Raw genomic sequence first — 23,130 nt, forward strand, 5'->3', positions numbered from 1 at the left:
TCAGATATTCTAGTGGATCCAGGTTGTACAAGCATTGTGTAGATGGCATGGCCAACTGCAGCAAATTGGTAAACATGCTTGGAAAAATATGAGAAATGAAGTATAATCAGATTATTTCCTTTGTGTTATATATTAGCCTGAATTTGAAGATTCTGTGTTGTAATAGAATATATTTTGTTCCAGTGGCTACCTGAAAATTCAGTGTTAAACAATATTCTTTTTTTTTATTACACAAGTTCCATAAGCCATGTGTGAAATTGCCTCTTGTCTGATGCTAGCCAGTTTCATGGCAGACTGAGACCAATATGAGTAGTCATTTCATCCAGTCTGATGACAACCAGTTTCATGGCAGACTGAGACCAATATGAGTAGCCATTCCATCTGGTCTTATGCCAGCCAATTTCGTGGCAGAGACCAATATGAGTAGCCATTCCATCCGGTCTGATGCCAGCCAATTTCATGGCAGACTCAGACCAGTATGAGTCGCCATTCCATTTGGTCTGATGCCAGCCAATTTCATGGCAGACAGACCAATATGATTAGCCATTCCATCTGGTCTTATGCCAGCCAGTTTCATGGCAGACTGAGACCAATATGAGTAGCCATTCCATCTGGTCTGATGCCAGCCAATTTCATGGCAGACCAATATCAGTATCCATTCCATCTGGTCTGCTGGATATTTAGGCATATTAAGTAGATTTAATCATCTCATTTTTTTTTTCTTCATGTTATTTAAAGAAATATTAAAATCCAAGTGAAAAATAATTACAAATTGTTTCTTATGACCACTCAATAATCAGACTTATATGAGAAGATAACTCTTGTTTAAGCTGTGTACACATGTCACTTCAAATAAAGACTCTTCTGTGTCTTTGCTTTGTCTGATGACACATGCTAGTTTTGATTCTTAGTGTCAACATATGGAGGTATTTGGATGTCTGGAAGCCACCAGAGGCTGACAAACCAAACACAGCCAAGGAAAAAAGAACCGTTCGAAAGAAATATGAGACTATCAGACACTGCATACTAAGATCAATACTGTTATAGTTCATTCAGCTCAGCATTGTGAATGATATCCAAGACTGTCATCTGTGCGAATTTTCACGTAAGCCTCTTATAATGTAAAGTTACCAAATTTATTTCATGCATGAATGACTTCAGCACCATTTGCATCAACAGTCAGAGCAACACTACTTATTTGATATGTCCTGAAAAAGAATGGTCTGTATACATGTACTTAACCATGTTGCTGTCACATGCCACAGGTAAACAAACATGGTCTGGTCACTAGACAATTCATATCACAATCATACAATGAATACAAATATAAATTAGTTTGAGGAAAACTAGATGATGTTTTAATCAGATTAATTTATCTCCACTTCCAGATGCAGAGGTAAAAATTCACTGGGCTACAGTCATGGATATCATTCATGATCTCTAACTGAATGAACTGTAACTGTTCAACGGCTTTCTGCATTTGATCCAGTTCCAGTTCCAGCAATCTGCTGAAACTCGTTTCTCTGCATACCTGATTTGATGAGCAGCTGTACATTTGATATCAGGCTTATCTTTGGAGGCTGGGTCTAGTTCTGATGATGTCATTGATGACAACTCGATTAATGGATGAGGTTCCTGATTCTTATTCAGACTGGTCATCAGTCGTTAGATTTTGATGAGTTATATATGGATCTGGATCGGTGTGACAGTGAGCATTATTGACCTGGTCAGTAAATGGTGGCCATGTTATGCTGAATTTAGTAAAATTTTATAAAGTCAACATATGATATAAATGTCTTATTTTGTGTTTTACATCATGTTCCATGTTTCATTATATAAATAGTCTTACTAAGGGCTGATATTCATGTCTACCTGAATTTATTATCAAGTTATTTTGTCTTCTTATGTGACAAGGTATAGGACCATTTGGTTAGGGACAGGATCAGTAGTCTTGTGGGCTTGCAGGATTTTATGGCAAGTTTTACACACTGTCCATAAACTCTTTTATCATCTGAACTCTACACAAGATTCTTCTATGTTAAAATGTGATACAAATTTAGGGAAAAATTGCACTAAAATCTTAACATGTAAAATCTGATGAATACATACATGCTAGACATCGAACAATTTTAAATGCAGAAAAATATTAGTCTGAAGGAAGTATAATTAATTGTATAATGAGTTAATTTTAAGTCTGATGGAAGTATAATTGTATAATGAGTTAATTGTGAGCCTCATGGAAGTTTAATTAATTGTATAATGAGTTAATTGCAAGTCTGATGGAAGTATAATTAGGGCTGTTCCAGTAAAACATATATACCCCCCGGGGACGGCACTTCAAAAAAACTTCTGTAGGAGGTTGTGTTTCAAACTGTTTTAATTCTGACAGTGGAAGGTTGTTAGGAAAATCACTTCTGTTATGGGTTGTGCTAACAAAATGAGAAATCGCTGGTGGGTTTGTCAGAAAGAAAAAAAAAAACCAAATATATATTTAAAATCGCATCTACCCCCCTCCTAGCGGTCTAACGTGAATAAAACATTGGGTCAGAAAATGATGCCAGTACACGCGAGTGCACGTACTTTGTACAAATTCGCGTACTTTTAAAGCAGTGATATGCGTTCGGCAAACTACGTCAACGCCGTGGATATAAAAATATGTTATTTGCGCAGTATGCAATTTTTATTAAACTTTTAACTTTAGCTTAAAAAGTGCATTTCGCGATGTAATTCGCGCTGCCACAGCTGTCTCACAACGCTTGATGCGACATCCAGATATCAGTATACTTCGGTTCAACATGAATGGCTGTTAAACGAAATTTGATTCGTTCACTGGCCCTGGAACAGGCATTTTATGGAGTTTTAGCCTTACTTTCATCATGGAAGTTTTACAAATGCATGTTTCCAATAAGGGCCACACAGGAAACCAAAATGGTTGAATCACAACACGGTTTGTCTTCAGAAGACGTTTTTCAGTCGGCAAATACTGGCTGGTGATAGCTATGATGACAATGAATTTCATGTATATCGGTCTGTTGGACATTGGAAAAATGTCACTGGAAATACCAGTGTGTAATTTTGAGCCCAAAATTGATGTTGAGTGCCAGTCCGATGTATGTGTTGGATGGACAATATGCCGGTTATATTTATTAAATATACCCATGTTTAAACAAGCATACTATGGGAATGTTGGACTTAAAACCCCAATACAGCATTTTGGAAGTGAATCTTTGGCAGGGTTCATGTTAGTGAAAACTGACAGAGGTCTCGGAAACGCTTAAAATCAGTCGTATCTGGACGTCAATTTTTTTTATTTAGGCAGGCGGTAAAATTCAAATACTTGCCAGTCCTGCTTCAGTCACCTGCATAGTGGAAAAATGTGTTGATCAGTTAGCTGTGATGATATTTACAATGACAGAATTTTGTGGTTGAAAGCCGCCCCCCCCCCCCCCACTCGTCACCATTATAAGAGTACATCAAAAGAACATGCTGCAATAGCTAAGCGGCGAGATCAAAGGCTTTGACTGGCAGCTGGGTGGGAAAATCTACTCATATTTACAGTGCTTGAATTTAGAGGCAGAGATACCCAGAGATGTACATGTGGTCATTTATAACGGTACATCAAATAAACAACTTTAGCTTTCATTCTAGTGTTCATTTCCGAGTGTAATGGAATAAGCAGTGAACGTGACCTCGGAATCCTGATATGTTGAGACATAGACTTGAATGAGTATTTTGGGGTTCAACGGCAAACTGATGAAGATTGTGAGATTCAGGAGAGGGCTACAGTTGCTAGAACTGATAATTTGAAAGGGACATTAGCCAAGTGTATGAAAGTGTGTGATGCCTAGCTTAGTGCTTTGAATACGACCTTCCTTGGATCGAAAAAATTCAGACTCACTCTAATGGACAAGCAAGAGCTATGTCAGTGTTATAAATATGTCAGTGTTATAAACAATGAAGAAATTAAACTCTATGGCAACCAGTAGTTACTATAATTGGCATAGTTTTCTGAGAGGGGACTGCAACTTTTCCTGATGGGACTCATATTTTTACCAAAATGGGAGCCATGGACTCTTAGTTTTAAAATCCTAACGAGACCTCTGGTTCAAAACTTTTCTTTCTGGGACAGAGATATCTAAGAGAGAATACCGATGGGGCCATACATGTGAGATGTTGAAAATTGCACAACAATAAAGAACAGTAACTTGTTCAAGCTAGTTATGCATATGCGTTTCAGACAACAGGCAATGAAAGGAGTTCACAGCACAGAATAATATTTGTACATTGAGGAGGAGGAGGATCATATTAAATTCAGAAACAATTAACAGATTAATGCTCATAAGGAACATCAGAGAATCCCCATACAACATAATTAAGTGTGTGTAGATCTCAAGTTGGCGGAACCACTGAGCAACAAAAGAATAAAAAGACAAACTTTTGTATCATATGCATATGTATGACCAAATGATGTACATGCTCTCTATGTGCAAAAATTAAATGACATTAAACATACGAGACTGACTGATCTGTGTAAACTCAAAGCAAGATGGATAAAATTTGACCTGTTTATTTTTGGTTCTTCCATATATATAGATCATGGTGGTATTTTCTGCAGACCTTTTGGCACTTAGTTCCAAGCCATCATTTGGTATTTGTATTGCAAAATGGATAACTAAAAAAGTATATTATCTAGTATAATACATTTTTAAGCAGTATCATTAACTGATGATGAAATTGATGAAAAAATACTTGATGTCATTCTGATATATGGATTTTTTACTACACTACTAATCTGTTCATCCTGATTCTTTTCTTTTTTTACCAAATCCTTTAGTCTTACTGGTACCGGTGCTTTTAATAAAATTCTAACTTCTATTTTCTTGCAATCTAAATATTTATAATGATGTGTTATTGTCAAAAGGTAAAATGTGCTTAGTGTTGTAAAATCTAAAACTATTAATTAGCAAGGGATTAAAGTAAAAAGTGGACAGAAGTTATTGCCATATTACAGTACTGTTAGAAACAACAGAATAGTTGTACAAGATGTATTTTGCACAAAGTTGCAGAACTAGCACTCGGATTGTCACCACATATTCTACTTAAATAATTATTATTTCTGTATATTCCTATCAGTATTTTCCCAGTGGTAGTAATTTTCTGATCTGATGTTCATTACTTGTGCAATTTTTACACATCAAGACTTCTCACCGCATCATTAAAAAACAATGTAATCTGCACCAAATTTAGTTGTTTGAGAAGAAATTAATTTTTTTAACCCAAAAATCACTGAAGCTACAGGTTCTTGCATTAAAGTCTCACATTAAATAACATTTGAAGTAGCCATGATAGTAGTTTAGGAAGCAACTGTACCAATTTCACCTTTGGTATATCCAAATCTTGAATGTGATGGAGGAAAATAGCTCCAAAATAAACACATCAATATTAGAACCTGTTCATTGACTATGAATCAAGTATCCGAGTCCAACGGAATTAATAGAAATTTTTTAATTCTTTTGACAACATCATAATTAGCTGTCAAATATGGAGTAAGCCTATAGTCTTTATGCCATCCCAACCATGACCCCACCACAACCACGTGACCATGCCCAATGACCTCACAGTAATAATCGCTATACAACTATAGATGACATCTCATCGAGAATTTTGATTTCACTAGAGCTGTAACAGAGTGGAACAGTAAGAAAGAGTGACAGATATTTAAGTGTTAGGGAGATTTTTAACAATGGCTATTCCCACCACCACCACTTCCTCATTGGAGATCACACACACACAAAACTTGGAGTACATCCTGAAATCCTGGCAGCATCCCTGCAGGAGATAACTTGACTATTCAATTTTATTGGTCTCTGGTTATCCCATGGTATTTCTGTTATTTGAACATTATCTTACAGTGTGTCCAATTCAGCATGGTCGAAAAAGGCTTACAACCATTGAGTTGTTCAAGGACTCTCATTACTACAGATGTGAAAGAACGAGAACCATACTATAAATCAGTGAAGATAAAATAGAGTATATATGTGTTTGACCATCCCTGATTGGTTGATAATGAAAGTAAGATTTTAGTAAAAACAATCTTTTGAGAGCTTGTCCTACTTGTAACTGAAAAAAGTGAGGGACATTGTTTTATTAACATAATTTCCATCCCTTTACAGACCCCGAGTTTGGACGACTCATTACTGAAATCAGCAGCTGACTCTTTGGTGCAGTATTGAAAGCACACATTTCAAATTTGTATAGATCCAGAAAATGATGCGGCTGATATGGGTTTTTTTCTTCACAAAAGCTGTCATCATAGATGTGTCTATACTGATATAAATTTGATCATGAGCACTAAAAATTTTAAGTTACTAAATTATAATTGCAATGCCAGTAGCTGGTACAGGAAAGTAACATTTCCATTGGTCAGAATGTTACCACGTGATCAAAACGAATTGCGTTCATTTCTGTATGAACTGTAAGGAGAACTACTTTTCCACTTCTATAAATAGAGTCACGTGTACAGCATAAGATAAACACCGCCAGTTAAGGCAGACATGAAGTAAGCATTAAAGAAAAACAACATTCTAACAAACAAACAAAAAATAATTGAAAAAAATTGGCTTCCATTGGTTGAAGGATTGGTATTATGATGACCTTATTGCGATCAAGCTGGACATCCCAAGTGCTATAAATAGCTACGTAACAGAAAAACCACAAACATGTATTACTACGCTCAATTAAGATTTCTGATTTTTAATGATGCAAACAAAATAACATAACAAATAATTAAAATTTCAATTATAAGAGTTTAACGTTGTTTTTTCTGAGTTCATCGTGGTATAAACTGTCAGTTGCCGACTCACACAGCTTACATAACGCCCTTCGGGCGTTATTTGCCGTGTGAGTCGGCAACTGACAGTTTATACCACGATGAACTCAGAAAAAACAACGTTAAACTCTTACTTAATATCGTGGTGTTTGCACAAATTTACAGTGGGAACTGAATTAGTGCAGAGTCCTCAACTCTTGAGTTTTGTGCAGAAATATGGAATCCAAGCAGAATATATCCAGAAATGTAGAGGTTTTTAATCTTGAATTTAGTCTCCCCATTGTGTTTCACACTGATATGCACATTCACAGAACATTTGTGTAGTAGTAGGAAAAGTTAAGTGAGAAATTTAGATACATATCATAAACAAGACACAGTATGTGGGGGGACAAGATCATAAGAACAGGCTGGAATGGAGAAGTATAATAAAAACAATAATGAGTAGAAGTGTGACTCCTTTTTTTATGTGTGCAACATTATTTTCTTGGCTTCAGTAAGAAATTTCATCAAAAGGAAGACAATAAAGGGTGTACAGTTAACTAAACCAATATGAATTTAGCTACTTAAAAGCTGTATCAAATTGATTTTAACCTTCTGGTCTGTTTCTGTCCATTCTGGTGATATGTCCACTGAATCAGTATGGTTGATGAAAATATTTGGCAAATTTAAAAAATTAAAAATCTTTTGGCATATTATGATTATACCCTACTTCTGCCTGAGAGATGTGAATAATTTTATTTCTTGGTTTGTTTATTGTAGTTGTTGCTCAATTCAAATGCATCATTGAAAAACATTGATGCATTCTCATACTTTTTTTCAAATATTTATTACAGATGCATATCATCAGATATTGGTGAATATAGCTTGAATAAGTTATAACAGTTCTAGTTGGAACAATGAACATTGTTAAGAGAAAATTTAAGTGAGCTAAAATGTAAACTTTTCGGCAGTGTGTGATGCAGGATTGCTCAAGACTTTTCCATCTCATATGCTCACCATGAAAAATCCATTTGCACCAACTGATGATGACTTTTAGGTAACTGTCAGAAAGGCATAATTGACGATATTCTATAGTCTACAAAAATTACTTGAGTCAAAAGTTGTAAACTCGTATAGCTGTGGCAAAAATGATTGACTAGTACCTTTGCTGCTGTTGCTACAGTTGATTAGTTGGTTGATTCAGTGTGGTTTGATTTTGGGTTTTTTGGTGATTTTTTTGCATTATATTAGGTGGAGGAAGGACCCCGAAAGACCACCAACCTAAATTGGTTGATCTGTGACACAAACTCACTCTGTGAGATGTTTAAGTGATGTAAAAGCAGGTACCTTAGTACACTTTGGCACATGGAGCCTCTGTTGATTTGACGTTTATCTCCAACAGCTTAAGTCATTTAGACATGAGCTGTCGGGGTTTCAGTAGATCAGTGTGGCCTAACACCATTTTCAGATGAAGAGAATCTATATATGGCAGCCAGTTTTACTACTGAAGAAAATCCAAGTCCTTTTGAGACACCAAACACCACTTATGTAGAACCACTGACCTTCCACAAGTAACTGGCAACATTCTCATTAGCACATTGGAGCCAAGTAATCACATGACAAGTATCTTGTACCACTGCCATGGAAGCCCCTCAGATCTGTATCACAAGACAAGCATCTTATACAACTCTGCCATGAAAACCCCTCAGGCCATAGGTATAAGTCTCATATGAAAGACTAGAAGTGGGAGAGAGAACCTGTGACAACTGGATTGAAAGTGCATAATGTTACTGCTAGGCCATCAGTGATGATGATGCTGTTGACAATGCAGTTAACTGCAATGACATTGATTTTATGAGTGCTCTGGGAAAAATGATTCCTTGACTTTCATCCATTTTTTAAAAATCTATGATATAAAAATGTTTGACTTGATATATTTTGTTATACCTTTATATTAGTCTTGCAACAAGGCGTAAAAATAAAATAAGACATCGATAGCTGAAAAAGATGTTCTTACAAGAAATGATATAGTCTAAAAGTAGACAAATGATGCAACATCACTTCCACAGGCATCATTGTTTTTTTTTTTCTGACAAATCATAAAAGTTTACTAAAACATTTATTGGAAAAAATAATAACAATGAATCATAGAATCTGACCACACATTTAAAGCAATACAAGATTTAACTATTATTCTAATCAAAAGCAGCATGCCTGAGAACAAAGAAAAATAGCAAGACATACTGATCACTTTAGGAAACACAGAGTTTAGTAAGGATACAAATTCATGATTTCTGTATTAGAATGGAAATATCTATTATAAAATCTGTATTCATGGATGTTAAATTGGTAGGTATTAAGGGACTGATCAATGACATCTACAAATAATAAGCCACCATGAAAATCTGTGATTTCACAGTATCAGAGACATACTTAGCTGACAGAAAAACAAAGAAAAGGACAAAAGACTGATTATAATGAATGAATATAAATAAAAATATGCAGTAGATTATATGATGTATATGAATTCAGTAGATTACCTCCAGCCAGCTGTCATTTAAATTGCTTCTGTCCCCAACCCAATATTAAAATCGCTTCTACTGCCTACTAACCCATAGCCAGAAATTATGTTAAAAAGTATACTTCTGTAGGGGGCAGTGATTCTCAATTAAAACACATCTGACGGTGGATCATAATTTTTTAAAACTGCTTCTGTTGTGGGTTAGTTGAATTTGAAAGTGCCTTCCCCCACGTGGGGTACATGTTTTACTGGAACAGCCCTTAATTGTAAATTGAGAGAGAGGGAATATTTTAAGCAGAAGCTAATCACTGTACCAAGGAATTAAAGAACATCCCGAGGTGAATTTTCACTACAGTTTAAATTAATCACAGTTGCAGAAATAAAGGAGAGAAGGAAGGAGTGAATAACAATATTTAGCAACTAAAACCATACTAACATCTGCTGAAAACATGCAAAGCTGTACTCATATTTCCACAAGACATGTTACCTGTTTTCCCAAAACCCAAATAAACAATTATGGATATTGGTTGTAGATATATCTTATGCAGCCATGATTTAAAAAAAACAAACATGTAATCTAATCTTGAGGAAAAACATGGTTCTCTTATTAAGTATGCCTGCCATAGTAGGAGAGTGAAAATCTGATGTAATGACAATACAGATATATTGATATAATCTTGTTTTTCCTAGGAATATGTACAAGCACTCCATGACCTTCATGAAGAATGGCTAATAAAGAAGTCAAAGTTTTACACTCCATGTCAAGTATTGGTAAATGTTTCTTTCAAATTTAAGTATTATTTTTCATCACTCATTGTCTGATTTGTGTTTGACAATTCATTTGCCAGATTTCCAGTACAACTTAAAGTCATTGTTTGGCTAATACATTTTTTAAGTAATTAACTCACTTCCATGCTAAGCTAAGAATGAATATTTTTTAATTGTGAGACTGGTTCTAACTATTTATTTAAATGTGTCATAGTACTAATGTACTAGCAAGTCAAGTGAGACTGGTTCTGTTTGTTTAAACATGTCAGAGTAATAATATACTAGCAACTTAGGTAAGACTGATTCTATTTATTTAAATGTGTCAAAGTACTAATATACTTTGGTGTTGTCTCACTACAGGGAACTGTCATCCTTTGGTGTTGTCTCACTACAGGGAAATATTCTGGTTCTGCTTTTATATCAAGTTTGGAAGTTGACTGATTGATTTCTGGCCTGGTGGAATGTAAAAAAATAAAAACCTTGCTGCAAGTAACTTCTTAAGTCAATTCCTCCTGTATTTGTGGCTTCTTAAGGTTTTGGTGGCGTAGATGACAGTGATAATGTTGCTTATAAAGAAGTGTATCATAATAAAACTACTATAAATTCACTAGTGTCATGTAGTTCCAGTTTTTTTTTAACTACAAGCCACAAATTTGAAAAATCTAGAAAATAATGATCTTTTTGTGGAAACAGTAGGATCACTTACCTAGGCCACCAGTCATAATACTGATGAAAATGCTGTTTTTATTCACATGCATTACCTGATTAAAATATGTTAAGAGTACATCCACTACCTTGCAGATCCAGCCTTCGAAAGATATGAAACATGTTCACCACATTTTCAGATTGTTTCATTTGTTTTTAAGAAGCTTCAGAAATACCATCCACTTTGTGAGTTTTCACTAATTTATCATCCTTTGGTGTTGTCTCACTACAGGGAAATATTCTGACCTGTGAGAACATTATGTTCTTGAATTATTGCAAATTCTTGAACTTTTCTTTCTGAAACATTACCATATTACTTTTGGATAACTTGCCTGCCTACAAGACTTTTGTATGTCACATCCTGCCCCCCAGCAAAGTAAGATTTTCTTTTCTTTAATTTCCCCTTCAAACATATTTGTCAGAACTAAAATCCATTTAAAAGCAGCAGCTTAACAAACATGGCATTGTAGCCCTTTTTGTTTGGTGAAGTAACATGACTGAAAATATGATGTTTTTTGTGTTAAATTTGCATGTTAGGTAAGTATTAGGGATCACAAATTTATGTATTAGGTACTCTTGAAATTGGTTAAAAGGTCTTGGAAAAGTTGGGAAATTACATTTTTTAAAGATTGCAGGAACTCTAAGTAGCATAGAGGCATGCCAACATTTTCTCCATTGTGCTTGTTGCAAATGTGCAGAACTTATTCAGCTCCATTTCTGTAATATTTCCTTTGAAGAAGGGACAAAGACCAGGCCAGGCTCACATGTGATCTTGCAGAGTTTAAGAAAACTAAAAAAAAAACTTATCTTCCCCAGTTCCCCTTTTGATATGTGAAGTTTATAAACATGTATTGTGATAATTCTGTGCTTATTATTTGATAGTCCACACTTGGAACACATTGTTAAACATTTTTGTCCATAATGATGATGAAATGTTTTGTTGAGCTCTTGCATCACTTGGGTTTCTTCTCAACAAAGGACAAATTAAGTCTAATTTCATCCCAGCATTTCATTTACCCAGGCATAGAGTTCTAAACCCTCTTGATGAGAGTTTTTCTTCTGCAAGAATGTTCCTTGAAATTGTCCTGTCCACCCCAAGTCAATTTTTAGTCTAGAAATTTCTTTGCCTCATAATTCAACACCGCTCTAACCAATTTTGTTCACCTGTACATAGGACCCCCCCCCCCACCACCGCCACCAGAACTCTGGGATGGCTGGATTTGCAAGGTAGTAGATGTATTCCTAATGTACTTTGGTCGGGTATATATTATCAAGAAAATTTTACTAAAAAATATGTTTTCTTCTAAAATTGATGTCCATTTTAATTGTTTAACTATTGAATTCTTCATTTCCATATCATGTGAGACACTGCTGTCTGTCAAAGATTGCTGTAGAATAAAGTAAAAACTGTACAGCTGGTCATGTAATGCTGACCTTTGATCTCATTGTCTCATTCCAAAAATCAGTTAAATGAATATGCAAGGTCATAATTAATTAACTAAATTTTCTTTCAGGTGCTAGATGCCAACAGTGACTTATCAAAAATGCATAAAATCTATGAGGAGAGGAAATCTGAAATTCTTTTTGGTCTTGAGGATACATGATGGGTCATTACTATTCAGCACAACTGTGTAGTTCAGTTTTACTCAAGGATTGCATGAAATATTAAAGTCACAATTCCAGTGAATATCATGAGACACACTGCAATCTTTGAGCAATTTGTTTGAGAGGTTTCTGGAATTGTCATCTTCATATCACAACAGGGATTTGTCTTTCTGTGAACTGTTGCCTGCTCATCTGCACTAAATCACAGTAGAGGTTATCTTATATTGTATATATTTGTGTCATTGTTGTCAGCATCAATGATGTTGGAGTTTGGTATAAAGGTATCATAGCGATGCTGCCAGCTGTGTGAGTGCACTAAGCAAACAAACATGACCTTCTGTCAAGCAGTTTAAAATATGAAACCTGAACTCCTGCAAATAAAACTCTCCAAAGCACAAATAATCTAAAGCAAGTCAGGCCATGTTTTTCTCAGTCTGAGATTGTCTTCAGCCTTTTCTATGCATCTTTCACACTGCCCAGTTGCACATGACTAGAAATCCATTCAGGTGTGCTTAAGTGGTCATTTGTAAGTTGTTTGCTTTAAACTTCCCTCTTTCAGTACATTGGACTCGGGTCAGTATAATGAATGTGTTGTTGATAACTTGAGGCTGCAAATTCTTAAGATGCATTTCCAGGAATATCTAAGCAAAAAGCGACAACATAAGGTTATCCATATTGGAGTCCTCAGACTCCATGTGATGAACCTTATAAGAACAAGAATAAATTTGTGTCCAAATTTAAGAGGTCATGGTCTCTCTTGTTTATTTGACTCTCTCTCATTATATATGGCTGCCTTGCATAGGGTCTTGCATCATTGATTGGTTAGAACTTGCAAGATGAATCAATCCACATGAAATGGTATTAACTCGGTAAAGATGGGAGAATACACCCAATATTTGTCTACACTTTTCATGGAAAAGTAGAAGCAGAAAAACAACATAGACTTAATGACACACAGACCAAATTAGTAGTATTCTCTCTTCCTTAACAAGAGAAGTCTTAATGTTTAATTTTTTTGAATCTTGGCAATGATTATCTAAATCTTAATTCCCTCATGTTCCAATAGGAAGCACTCTGTCAAGAACATCGTTTAAACATTATCAGGTGCTTTTGGTAAAAAGATGGTTAAGAAAGAGTCCATTATATTTCCAAATGTGCAAAATGTCATAAATCTCAATGTTTGTTCTTTTCTATGTATACTTTGCATTATGTTTAATAAAATGAGAGATATTGTTAGCCAGTTTTCTGTTGTTCAGTGTTCTATTTCTCTTATTCATGTTTGTGGCAATAATTTCCTTATGCAAAACAATAACATATGATGAACAGAATTTATGTTGGTCATGGGCAGAGATAAAAGGGAAATTACATTTACATAGTTAAGTCATCTGTTGGATGTATTTCAGACACAAGTATGTCCATATCTTGGTGCCAGTACCTTTATTAAGTATTTTTCTCATCCACATGCACTTCAGTAGCAAAAAAAGGGACCACTAACTGGTCCAAAACCTCTATTCAATAAATGGAGTGTATGACAAGGGTCCATTTACTGGTCCATTGAGAATTAAAAATAAAATTAACTTGCTTGTGACTGCAGATTAGATCCATTTGTATGTCCCATACAACATTTTAAAAATTCAAAGATAAAGAGTATATAAATATCTGTAATGCACACGGACTGGTGATACAGAAACACAGTATATGTAGGCTTAGCCCTGGCACACTGCATTAAAGATATTGTACAGCCCTCAATATTTACATGTACGTAACATGTACATATTGAAGGCTGTACAATATCTTTAATGCAAAATGCCTAATTCATTAAAAGTGTACATTAAATTTTTTTTAAAAGAATGTGAATAAAAAAGAGGATACATAATAAATACAAAACCACATAAGTGTTTAGTTCTGAGACAGGGGAAAGAACTTCTTTGATACAGCATTGGAACATAGTTATGGCTTGACGGCCATGACATTCTTACACCATATCAAACTTGTTCTTTCCACCTGCTCTGATCAAAACACATTGATTTACTCTACCACATACTTGCTGATATGAAATTAACAATTTTCCAATTTATAAACATTTATTGTCATTTACAAATAAATTTTAATCCAGTTTTGATCTATATTTGGAACACAATTGAGAGATAAATAACAACCTTCATTAATTTGAGATATGTGTACTGTAAAATTACTTGATTTTTGTGCTTGTCAGCTTTTGTGGATGTGAGAAAAAAATGTTTTTTTTATGGTATTTAAATATCTGAATCTAGCTTAGAGTGTAATTGTATTAGTAATTAGTATTCCATGAATATTAGTGAAGACAGAGTATCCTACCTTTCCAATCAGTTCTCTGCAAAATCCAGTTGTACCCTAAAAAGTCTGCTATCTCTTTTTCTATGCCTGCCAAAAGGCAGAATGTATAATTAACACCCATCCAGCCAGCTGTTTTTTGTTTCTATACAGTAATTTTGGGAGTACGCTATCTACCGTTACCAGACTTGGTGTTGGGCTTGCACATGGGATAAGGAAAAGACCTTAGGTGAAGAAAAATTACAGAATTGGTACTTTGTTAAATGGAATAGAACCACAAAGTTAAAAGTGAGACCTCTCTATACAATATTATATTTACAAAAAGGTATGCTTTTCCATTCTCTATTTACAGTGGTTGACATCAGTGTTACAACTATATGGCCTTTATTTAATAGGAAAGAAGTTAAAATAAGTGAAGTTCAACACATAATTTATTTCACTAGAATATAAAGGTGGTGCTCAACAGTTTCATAATTGGCATGGAGTTAGATTTTCAAAGAAATTAAATTACCTGGTTTTCCTTGCTGGTTTTACAATCTATTTAAAAGAGTCCTTGTATATTTTAAGTATTATTATACGAACCTATAATTTCTTTTATTTTTGTGTATGATTTATGGATGTAATATGGGTTATAGTTTATACTGCTTCAGATGTGCATCTTTCAAAAACATTTTACTCCACTTGGTCCTGTTCATTTTCTTGACTTGAATAGCTTTTTTACATTTTATATATTTGGTAATTTTTTCATTGCAAGTACACAATATAGATTTATACAATACATTAGTCAAATATACACTGATACTACATAATGTTACATAGAAAACTGTCTTATAAATGATACAAAATATACAAAAATAAAGGAATATAGTACTTCTTTACATGTGAGAGGGCATCTGCAGTCACATCTTTTCCTCAGATGTGTCGAATGAAAATATTGTATTTCAGAGTCAACAGTCTCAGATTTGTGTTTTTCATTTTCTTAATAAAAGGGGGTTGTGATCACTAAATACAATAATCAGAAGAGCTGAGCTAATACACAGTTCAAAATGTTTCAAAGCCAATATCAAAGCAAATCTAAAATTCTCAGTTGTGGACTATTTTTTTCAGATCCATTGATTTTATAGCACACTGGATGATCCACACCATTTTTATCTTCTTGAGTTTAATACTCAACCATCCCCTACATCACTTGCATCAAAAACAATTTTAAGCAATTTACTGCAAATGAGTTGAAAGAACTGGTGCCCCATGTAATATGGCTTTCAATCTGTCTAAAGATTCCTTGCGTTTGTCAGACCAATGAAATTTTGAGTTTTACTCAACAAATTCATCAGATATCATATCAGTGATTTCTTCTGCTCTGTTGACATTCAGAATACCTTTGGATCTTATTTGGATTACTCAGAACTGTTGGGATTGATAGAACATTTAGGATTTTTGTTTAATTCACCTTACTGTAGGTTATTTTTAATTCACTCACTTCATATTTTAGGGAAATAAATTAATATTTTAAAATATTCAAAACTTGTTGGTTCTGCTGTTTCTTGTTACATTGTTTAAGACCCTAGAGCCATAACACTGTGACTGGAATTTGACAGAATCCTTTTCAAACTTTGTGACATTTTGCATTTCCGTTTTGGTGACACTGTTGATTTTTTTATATTCAGTACATATACATGTACATCTGGTTTATGCACAAGAATACTAGTTACTTTTGTGTGCAAAATCTTTCTCCAGGAAACAGTGAATTTCTTTTTTCAAATATTCCTGCTTGAGAGGATTAGTCAGTCCAAAATGCATTGTGTTTGCACAGAATTTTAAGGAAGGAAATGAAATCTCACAAATATACTATTCACCACATCAACTATGCAATCCAAGACCCCAAAAAACAATCCAAATCGCCGTACTGAGTCTCCAAACACCAACTATCAGACCAAAAGGGGGAAGGTTTTTAAACAAACTATGTGTAAAATAACATACTACTGAATACATCATCTCTAGTATTCATCTAATTCAAAACCCCATACACACACCAAATACAACTTCTTGTGTCAGCATAGATTTTAAAATGAGATGAAATAACATGCTATCCAAACATACCTCTACCTTCCAACACTCCAGATGCACACACACCAAAGCGCCTTGTTTAGTCTCCACACACTACCTAGCAGACCAAACTGGGAAGAGTTTGGAACAAACTTCATGTAATGCAACAAACATGCTATCCATCACATCACCTATACCATCCACACTATACAAAATGCCTTGTGTTAGCATAGAGCTTTTGTGTTAGCATAGAGTTAAAAAAACATTAAATCTTGCAAACATACAATCATTCACCACCTAACACTCCATAAATGCTATCCAAAAGCTCTGTTGTTAGCAAAGAGTTTTAAAAAAGGAAATGACATCTCGTGCACATACTATCATACCATCTATATCATCCAATAACAACAACAACACACTCGAAAATGTCTTGTGTGGTTTCTACACACCAACCATTAGCATAAACTGGGAAGTTTTTTTCAAACAAACTATGTTTAAAGCAACAAATGTACTAGCAGACCAAACTGGGAAGGGTTTGAAACAAACTACATGTTATCCAACATTTAAAACCCAACATCCTATACACACAATCCAAAATGCCTTGTGCAGTGTCTCCATAACTACTATAAGACTAGAAAGGTATCATGTAAAAAAGATGAAATTGCACAATCATTTCACACCACCAACACTATCTAATTCCCCATACGCTGTGGGCATTCTGGGGCCCAATGTCTTTAATCTTCACAGATACAGCAAGTATCTTGTGTCTCAAGAGGACGAATAGTCCGTCATCTTCCTTGAAGTAAACTTTCGAGTGACTCTCTGGCTACAGCGGTCTGTTGTGCTAAGTCCCTAAACAGAAGGGTAAGCTGTGTTGGCTCTTCTATACCGACTGTTTGAGAGTTGAAAAAATATAAACACACACACACATATTTATTTTAATTGAAAAAATGTAAATGCTATAGTTAATATGGAGTTTGTTCTGATTTCGGTTACAAATTTGCTAACAACTGTCTTACGTAAATTTAAAAGCCGAATATCAACTTTTTATATTCTCTTAGTATGTCTGCAAAAACAGTAATAACTACTAAACTAAATAATGTGTGTGCTACACAGTTTTTCTTATAATACTTCACATGGTCCGAATCAGCTCGTCATCTGGTCCGAATCAGCCCGCAATTTGGGCCAAATAAGCCCGTCATTTGGGCCGAATCGGCTATGGTCCGAATCGGCCAGAATTTGGGTCGAATAAGCTCATTATTTGGGCCGAATCAGCTATGGTCCAAATCAGCCACGGTCCGAATCGGCCAGCATTCCCTATAGTTACCTACCGGAGACCAAAACACCTCAAGGACATCTAGTCAGGGTGATGCTAAAGCCAATCACTAATCAAGACTATCCTAGTCAATCTGGACCCTGTGGAGATAAAAGGTGCAAAACCTGTCAACATATGATAGAGACCAGGATATTTTCTAGCACAGTGACTAGAGAAAAATTAAACATACATGGTCCAATCAAAATGTACCAAACAGAGAATGTCATTTATCTCATCACATGTAAGATCTCTAGCCTTCAGTATGTTGGAGAAACTGAAAAGCTACACAAAAGGATCAACCTTCAATGATCTGATTGGATGACAAAGAAGCTGTACAGAAGCCCCGTCGCAGAACACTTCTCCCCTGGCCACACTTTCAGTGATATAACACTTTTTGCAATTGCTCACAACCCCAACTGTAGTCCCCAAACCAGGAAAGAAAAGGAATCTTACTGGATACGCCGCCTTAGAACATTGAAAACAAGTGGTTTAAACCAAGAAGACTAGAAAAAGACAACCATGTACAAATAAAATTATCTTTTTCAGCTGACACATTTTCTTTTAAATAAGTTTCTAAATTTGCTTAATAGATATGACTACTATAACAATGGAATATCCGGGATATAATCTGCGCTTACATAATGAATTGACCAATTCATTATTTTTCACATTTATGTTGATATGTCTCATATCTTTCTCTTTTATGTAGCGACATGGCTTCATGGCTTAAAGAATCTTCATTATGCTGCAAAATGTGAGTCACTCGGATAAATCCCTTCAATTTCTATCTCAAATCGTTAATCCAGCCTGCGTTTGTGGAAATCGACAGGAATGCAAATACAGACTATATCCTTCAATGAATGGACCGATTGACAAGGTGTCTGAGGTACTGACGAAACTCTTTTCACCCGATGCTAACAAAGAACCCTTTACAATATTATGGAGTAGAATGGGACTGGGCCAAAGGCCCACATGGACAGCTAACCATTTTGTCAGTGTTCAGGCATGGTACCACTGAAGATCTGGTTCAAAATACTGAACACTTCATGCCAAATGATATAAGCATGCCAGTTACCGATCGGAAAAGGAAGGCGACATTCTTAATAAAAGATAACATGGGTCTCAAATTCATGGTCACAAATATCGGCAAATCCAATCTAGATGATCAAAATAACACTGGATCCTTTTTGCACACATCGGGCGTCAAAACTGTTGTCAACCAACCAACAAGAAAATCTGAAATCTCCGGTTACCAGAACTTTGTGATTGAAGAAAATGGAAGCGATACACATATTGTTTTAGATGATGCTATAGATGAAAACATTTTACTTGTCCCAGAAACGTTCGACCATTACCTTCAGGCAAATGGCATTCATCTGATGAAGCTTACCATTTAATCATTAAAAAAGAACACAAAAATACACATGTTCCTGCAGGAGACAAATCCAACTGCGTTGTATTGGTTGAGAACATCATGAACATTGACAGGATAAAGGCAGGAGAAAAAAAAATGTGAATTTTTCTATGACTGAAGGATTTGGGACTTTTCAAAAGGTATTACCGTCAAATCGACTTTTGTCATTGAAAATGGATACCTTAGAAATGTAGAAGTTAAGAATAACAAATACGGCATTAAATGTAGAGTAAAGGGCCAAGTAACTTGGGAATAACTGGATCCGCAACCCGATGATGACCATGTAGTTATTTGGAGCAGATATTAAGCTACACTTAAAAGTGACCCTGATTTTAAGAAAAGAGTGTCTTATTTTGTCAAAAAAGAACGACTCCAGCATCAGCAGCGTCGCTCTTTATGAATATCAAGGCAATCACCAACCACTCGCAGCATCACATGGCAACTGGTGAGGAGAAAAACATTTCGTAAGAACTCATTCGAGGACTTTTGACAAAATAAAGAAGGATGTAGGAACAGATACCGAGAGACATACATTGTGAATTGAAGAAAAATGATTCACTGACTGGCGCTCGTGACACTAGAGTAATAAGCAATGTGAAGTAGAATGAAAAGATGAAGTCCGCAAACAAACGACGTAACCAAGCAAACGTCGCCGACGATATATTAGAAGTCCTTGGAATGATAAATGAATGTCCATTTGTGCAAACAATAACACACAACAAAGAGCGGGTACCATCCATCATTTGCTATACACTAGACCAAATTACTGACCTACAACACTTATTGATGTATCATAATAAACGACCAGTATGTACAGGCAGAACATTTAATCTTGGAAACTTTTATGTAACCACATTGGTATACAAAAATCAAAGAACTGTCCGACTACAAAAGAACATCCGATTTTTATTGGCCCTGTCCTTCTGCACAGAGATGCTCCTTACAGAACTTACAAGAGTTTTCTGGAACATATAGCTACAGAGCTAGATAGAGATACTGAGCCTGTGGAATTGCGAGTGTTGGAAAAAATGGAATTTGAAAGTGATGATGAGAAGTGTATAACAAAGGCAATATAACATGTATTCCCCTCAGCTACACGCTATGTTTGCACTAAACATCTGCAGGATAATGTAAGGCATTATATTCAAAATAAGATTGTGGTGGAAAAGGGTGAACATGATATAACAATGGCCAAAATATTTGGTACCGGTGGCATCACAGATGCAAATGCTACACTCAATTTTGAAAGCCGATCAGAACATCTGGAAAACAATCATCAACGAACAGCATCCGACATTTGCACCATACTTTACCAACAAATTGAAAACGAGACTTCAGAAATACATTTTCGAACCTAGCCACAGAATTACCGTATGCATGAATTGGACTAATAACAACGCAGAGTCCATCAATAACATTCTAAAACTCTCTGTTGGTTGGAAACCACAACAAGCGCAAGATCTAATACATAAGCTTTTCAGCGTGACACATCTCCATTTCACGGATTATAGAAGTGCTCTTCATGACAGAGGGAATTATCAGTTAACAAAAGAAGAATACATTTACCATATACACGGTAGCGTCTGGAGGTGAAATCCGAAAAGCATAAGAAAGATTTTCGCAAAGTTCCTCAAAGACATTAAACGTATGCCGAAATCAAAGGACATCAAATCACAAAGTGGAAAATATACCCTAATTAATAAGGCTAGAGGAACTGCACGAAAACCTGGTCAGTGAAGAAGCCCTGTCAATGAGAAGACCAATAAACGCTAAACACATACTAACAAATGAATAATTGAATTGTTTATGCTCTATGCTAATAATGTCAAAATAAAGGAAAGGATGAATAGTAAAATTGTTTATTTAATTTTATATACAATAAATTTGCCATTTTGTTTAATTTACTTAACGACTTATTTGTGGGATTGTTACTTATTAATAAACGTTGATAAATATTCACGTTACTGTACCGGAACACTCTTCGTCAAAACGGAAGTTATTTCCCTTGGCAATTCCTGACCTCACTACTTTTCCACACGTGCTCGATGCAAGCTTGATGTTAAGAAAACAAAAATCATCTATATTATGATACAGAGGGTCCTATGTCAGAATGGGTCATCGGGGGTAATCTAAGGCATTTTTGTCACTCTGTATGATTTTTTTTCCTTTAGATGAATCACTCGAATCCAGGTGAATCAAGGCCCAGCTAACCATGATGTACAAGATTGCGAACAACCTAGTGGACATACCAGCGGACAAATACCTGACCCTGGCATATAGCCAAACTAGGGCAAACCACAGGAAAAAGTTCCAATTAAAGTCAGCATCGACAATTTGTTTCAAGTTCAGCTTCTTCCCATGTACAATAGGGACTTGGAACAAATTACCATCAATAATTGCAGAAGCTCCTGACTTGGTATCTCACAAGCAGGAGCTTTCCAAAATCACATTCTAATGAACTAGTCAACTACAAGTAAGACCTAGTGATTCTCAGGGCTATGCCGGTTGAGGTTCTAGATCTCATTGCCGCTACGGTAGCCGGATTGGTCTGAGTATGAAGGGACGAAAACGTACACTGACACACTTTTACTTATTTCTGCCTTTCCTATCATTACTCTTCTGACTGTCCTATCACTTCCATCTTTACTTTATCTTTGATCACGTACCACCCGTTGCTTAATAGTCAAGTGTGACTGCGTCAACGTATTTATAGATAGATAGGTGTTCTTGGAGTGTTTAGTGAGACCCACGATAATATTTTAAATAATCGGTGACTATATTTTGAAATGGGAAATTATGTTGAGGGTGCATGCATATGTCCAAATGCATACGCGTTCTGGCGTCTTGTATAACTTAGCAAAGCAAATACATAAATCTATACGTAATTATAGTTTGAATCGATACGCCATGACCAAGTCGAGTCACGTGTAACACAATTACCAAAAGAAATACAATAAAAACCTCATATTTACAGACTGTTAAATACAGACCCTTTCTACTGAGGGAAGAAGAGAAATTTATTGCACTGCCACTGGTCTTTTACTGAAGTGTTCTCCAAATTTCAGTTACTTGCAGTAACCAAAAGTGTTAAGCTCATTAGTCGTATAGTGCTAATCGGAATATATCTATGGTTTCTCTGTGTTCAGACAAATCTCATAAGTTCTGCTGTTGTGCCTTAGAGGTATTATGGGATGGCGGACTATATGCAAGATTTACTTACCTCTAAAATTAAAGATTCAAAACTACGCACCTCTACAACTGAAGATTTGACGGCGAATGTGCGCTGTAGCATTGACAATTGGTATGTTTTGCGAAAAGCATAATTTTTACAAAACATTTTATTTGGCTGCTGCTACAGTCAAGATATATATTATATTGACCACAGCAAGTTATGAAAATTAAAATCTTAAAGGGGCCAAGTGTTTGAAACTATTTTGTTGTTCTTAACATACAAAATTGTCTTCTCCGCAATTGGTCGGAGTTGGGATAATGTCAAAAATTGGTTAGTAAATCGTCCAATAGCAGCGGCACTCATCGGCGATGGTGCCGAAAGACGATGCACCATGATTATTTGGGCTATTGAGGGAATTGCCGGTGGTTTTCTTAAAGGTGAATCCCTTTCTTCGGGCCATGTA

At 35.4% G+C, this 23,130-nt stretch overlaps 2 protein-coding genes across 6 annotated transcripts in view; both read left to right on the top strand.

The window, feature by feature from the left end:
* The window catches only part of LOC149787325 (thymidine kinase 2, mitochondrial-like), a 34,990-nt gene extending 21,340 nt beyond the window's left edge, over positions 1 to 13,650 (top strand). For all 3 annotated transcript variants that reach the window (XM_089977861.1, XM_089977862.1, XM_089977863.1), the window contains 2 exons: positions 10,020 to 10,100; positions 12,317 to 13,650. In XM_089977861.1, coding sequence (XP_089833987.1) covers positions 10,020 to 10,100; positions 12,317 to 12,406 — 171 coding nt within the window. In that variant the 3' untranslated portion in view covers positions 12,407 to 13,650. The remainder of the gene's footprint in view (positions 1 to 10,019; positions 10,101 to 12,316) is intronic.
* Positions 13,651 to 22,719: 9,069 nt separating this feature from the next.
* LOC149787326 (thymidine kinase 2, mitochondrial-like) overlaps positions 22,720 to 23,130 on the top strand; it is a 46,046-nt gene continuing 45,635 nt past the window's right edge. Inside the window, exon 1 of one of the 3 annotated variants that reach the window (XM_089977865.1) lies at positions 22,720 to 22,796. In XM_089977865.1, coding sequence (XP_089833991.1) covers positions 22,772 to 22,796 — 25 coding nt within the window. In that variant the 5' untranslated portion in view covers positions 22,720 to 22,771. Of the gene's footprint in view, positions 22,797 to 22,942; positions 23,105 to 23,130 lie in introns of those variants that run through there. The other 2 variants (XM_089977866.1, XM_089977864.1) reach the window with 2 other exon arrangements.

This window comes from Sinohyriopsis cumingii, chromosome 12 (genome assembly GCF_028554795.1).
Source record: "Sinohyriopsis cumingii isolate HCF-2022 chromosome 12, ASM2855479v2, whole genome shotgun sequence".
Classification (NCBI taxonomy): domain Eukaryota; kingdom Metazoa; phylum Mollusca; class Bivalvia; order Unionida; family Unionidae; genus Sinohyriopsis; species Sinohyriopsis cumingii.